General features: G+C 37.1%; 1 protein-coding gene across 1 annotated transcript; it reads left to right on the forward strand.

Moving 5' to 3' along the window:
• The first annotated feature begins 1,237 nt into the window (after positions 1-1,237).
• LOC120124475 (ETHYLENE INSENSITIVE 3-like 3 protein) lies at positions 1,238-4,161 on the forward strand. The gene is made up of 3 exons (XM_039143138.1): positions 1,238-1,487; positions 1,930-3,790; positions 3,870-4,161. The coding sequence occupies exons 1-2, from the start codon at positions 1,453-1,455 to the stop codon at positions 3,752-3,754; spliced, it is 1,860 nt and encodes a 619-aa protein (XP_038999069.1). The 5' UTR covers positions 1,238-1,452; the 3' UTR covers positions 3,755-3,790; positions 3,870-4,161.
• Positions 4,162-4,388: the final 227 nt, after the last annotated feature.

Raw genomic sequence — 4,388 nt, forward strand, 5'->3', positions numbered from 1 at the left:
AATGAATAAGAATTGTTGATGAAAAATAAATAAGTTAAATGGTAAATTAGGTGTTGCTTTATTGGGTCCTTTGATTGTTAAAATTTACAAAATAGTCTCGACTATAAGATGTTATTTTTTAAGTCCCCTAACCAATAAATGTTACAGAATTGTATCCGATTATTTATTGTGTTCCAAACTCGTCTTTTTATGTTAAAATTTGATGGCAGTTTGAGTTTGATGTTAACATACTAACTAAGCTATGATATAATATAAACCCAGAATCTCAAACGACTATCATATCTCAATCAGCATGTTAATGTCCAACTTAGACTACCATCAATTTTTTAATGAAAACGGACGAGTTTGGAACACAATGAATAGTCAGGTAATCATTTTGTAACTTTTAATAGTCGAAAAATTCAATAAAATAATATTATATAATTGAGGGACCATTTGTGTATTTTATCCTAAATTAAATTGATTAATCGACTAATAATCGATGTACTCAATAAAACAATATTGTATAATTTTCCTACATCTAAAAATAATCTTTCAAGATCTTATGGGAAGAGATCTATCGGTAATAATAATTAATCATATAAACATTATCTTTATTTATAATGTATTATTTAATACGAATATAACTTTGATTATAAATATATAATATTTTAATTTTTTTTATAACGTATGACCTCCTAAGGTTACAGACAACTTTCGGAGAGGCTCAAAGAACCCACCACTCTGTCCCCTCGCTTTTTTCTATGATTCTCAGCCAGCGCGGTTCGAACCTAGGATATGAGACCAGCACATAATCCTAAGAGCTCTTGCTTTACCAACTGGGTCACGCCTGCGGTGGTTAATATTTTAATCTTATATTCTTACTAGACATTATATACTTTAATCTCAATATTATTAGTATGATCGAATCAAAATGCATGCCACCATTTACTATATTTTCATCTTCTTATGTTACTCAATCAGTCAATCTCACTATTATACTAATTAATTTCATTATCATTGTTGTTTTTAATCAGTCTTATTGTTTTCAAATTGGAATATAATATTTTACCATCGTAAATATTTAATTTATATAAGTAACAATAAAAAGTCAAAATAAATAAAAAAAATATTTTAAAAAAGGCAATAAAAGACAAAGGGGAAAGAAAATGCATGTATGTGGACGCAAAGCAGGAGATCAGCCCTCCATAAATGGGCATTCCAAATTGTTCTCTTCCACTTCAGGCTCCCTTTGCCTTCGCCTGCCCATCTCTCCCAAAACTTTTTCTGCATTGAAATTCGCAATCTTTTATCGAGCAATCAAAACCCATCTTTTACTCTGATTTCCTGCGTTTTTTCTCCTATATTTCAATCCCCGAATACTTTCCTTGACCTGAGAATCAATTAAATCTCCTAACCCTTTTGTCTCGCGATCCGAAGTTAAAAGATTTCGAGCTTTTACCCCCTTTTTCCATGGCAGAATTGGAAGATATTGGAGCTGATATTAGGTAAGCTCCATTCTTTTTTTTTTTTTACTTTTCTAGTAAAAAGTTAAACCCAGGAATTTAATATATTCTTTTTTCAATATTGGATGATTTTTGGAGTATTTGATTTTGGATTTTGTACGATTTGATTATGGATGTAAGAATTAAGGAAATATGACGGGGTGCATTTTTTTGACATTTATATATCTATTTGTTTGTGTCTTTGATGAATAAGGAATGGGATTCTGTAATTGATATTTTACTGAGCAGACAAATAAAATGCTCTCAAATTTTAATCTTTTTTGGCTTGTTAACTTCAGTAATGTGGATTGTGTAGAAATAAAAGGGTAGAATTGAGGTTCAAATTTTGGATTAGGGTTTATGTCCTTTTCGTCCAGCGAAGGATTTCAGTGTTGTTTGAACTGACGGGGCACGTTATGATGTTTGTTGATTTGTTGGTTGACAGTTCCGACATTGAAGTTGACGACTTAAGGTGTGAAAATATAGCGGAGAAAGATGTCAGTGACGAAGAGATTGAAGCTGATGAATTGGAGAGACGGATGTGGAAAGATCGTATCAAACTCAAAAGGATTAAGGAAAGACAGAAGATAATGGCCCAACAGGCTGCGGAAAAGCAAAAGTCGAAGAAGACCTCTGATCAAGCTCAGAGGAAGAAAATGTCCCGAGCTCAAGACGGGATTCTTAAGTACATGTTGAAGCTAATGGAAGTTTGCAAAGCCCGGGGATTTGTATATGGCATCATTCCAGAGAAGGGTAAGCCTGTAAGTGGTTCGTCCGATAATCTAAGAGCTTGGTGGAAAGAAAAGGTAAAGTTCGATAAGAATGGGCCTGCAGCCATAGCCAAGTATGAGGCGGACTGTTTAGCTATGAGCGAGTCCGGTGATGGTAGAAATGGAAATCAACATACCAGTCTCAAAGACCTGCAAGATGCTACTCTTGGATCCCTCTTGTCTTCTTTGATGCAGCACTGTGATCCCCCTCAGAGGAAGTATCCGTTAGAAAAGAGAATTCCTCCGCCTTGGTGGCCTACTGGAAACGAAGATTGGTGGGTACCACTAGGGCTTCAACAGGGTCAAAGTCCTCCTTATAAGAAGCCACATGATCTTAAGAAGATGTGGAAAGTTGGAGTGTTAACAGCCGTGATAAAGCACATGTCGCCTGATACTGCCAAGATCCGGAGGCATGTACGTAAGTCAAAATGTTTACAGGATAAGATGACAGCAAAGGAGAGTGCAATTTGGTTGGGGGTCTTGAGCCGAGAGGAACCTCTGATTCGGCAACCTATCAGTGATAATGGAACATCTGGCTTAACTGAAATGCCCCGAGGTGGACATGGTGATAAGAATCAACCTGCTCTCAGTAGTGACAGTGATTATGATGTTGATGGTGTTGATGATGGAGTAGGTTCGGTCTCTTCCAAAGATGAGCAGAGAAATCAACCGATCGTTGTCGAGCCTGTGGCTTATATTAGCAACGATGATTCACATCCATTACAGCACAATGAGCAAGTGGAAAAACAACCTAGGAGGAAGAGACCTCGTTTAAGATCAAGTGATGGTCATAAAGAACGCATGCCAAACCATGGTAATCAACAACCTATGCCAACCCATGGAGATCAACTACCTATGCCACCAAACCATGATGGACGTGTAAATACCGAGTCAATAAGCACTTTGCCTGACATCAACCAAACCGATGCATCATTCATGGAATATCATATGCCTGACACTCAGCGGGAAAATGATGCAAGTACAGCAGCATTAAGACATGTGGAGGAAAGTTTAGATGTTCAGCCACATCTACCCGCAAATGGATACTGCCGTTATCCTGCCATTCCTTGTTCTACTGAGATTTCCACACAGAGCATGTATGTAGATGGAAGGCCCATGCTCTATCCATTGGTGCAACATGCTGAGCTGCACCATGGTGCTACATGTGAGTTTTATCTTCCTTCGACCGAATTTAGGCCCGGTAATGATGGTCATCAAACTCATATGGAGATGATTGTACCAACGGATGTTAGGCCAGAGAATGGTTTTGATGTGTCAGCACAGGTTAGAAATGAACATGAAATTGCTGGGGGAGAATTGCATCACCTATTGCATAATGAGAATGAGCAAGACAGAGCTGTTCATAATCTCTTTGCTTCTCCAACAAACGATCCTTCATTTTTTGGTGGATTCCACAGCCCCTTTGAGCTCCCATTTGATGGTACAAGTTCACTAGATGAACTACTGGACGATGACTTGATACAGTACTTTGGTGCTTAGGTTGGGAAATTTGAGATTCCAGAGAATAGATTTCAAGTAAAACCTTCGCTCTTTGACGTCTGTTTCATTTATGAATGGTTCATAATCTGGTCTCATACACATTGTTTGGTGTCAGTTCTGCAGGAACTGCAAAACGTATGCATTCGTTACTGACTTGGACGGAGGAATTTCTCTTATTAATTTGTTATTCCTCTACAGGTGTTAAATAATTTGAACATTCAATGACTGCTAGTCATGTTCATCTTGTTTCAAAGTAGGAAAACAAAAACATTACTTTTTTTATCATATTCCCAGCTACCCCTGAATGGTAATTGCCATGAAAGGGTTTATGTCAATGTCCGAGTTCTAGGAAGTGTACATACCACAAACTAGTGATATTTCTGTGTTTTCGTTGGACAAAATAATTCGTTTAGTCACTTTATATATAGTTAATTATGTTTACCCGCAGACTTCTCAATTTTTTCGCCTCCTGAACCTCATCATTACTCTACTTCCCCTACTACTTCAGCTGTAGCTTTTGATTATTATTCCCCCCTCCCCCCAATATTTTTGCATTTGTTTAGGGCTGGTTTAGTGCAGGATTGGTGCTTTTTAAGCTTTGGATTATTGTGTAGTACATAGATGACTTGATGAA

This window comes from Hibiscus syriacus, unplaced genomic scaffold, assembly GCF_006381635.1.
Source record: "Hibiscus syriacus cultivar Baekdansim isolate YM2019G1 unplaced genomic scaffold, ASM638163v2 tig00110418_pilon, whole genome shotgun sequence".
NCBI lineage: Eukaryota > Viridiplantae > Streptophyta > Magnoliopsida > Malvales > Malvaceae > Hibiscus > Hibiscus syriacus.

Bases quoted from the DNA above. Each gene is read 5' to 3' on its own strand.
- LOC120124475 (XM_039143138.1), top strand. From the start codon at position 1,453: ATGGCAGAATTGGAAGATATTGGAGCTGATATTAG. The intron at 1,488-1,929 runs GTAAGCTCCATT...GTTGGTTGACAG, and splicing joins GATATTGGAGCTGATATTAG to TTCCGACATTGAAGTTGACG.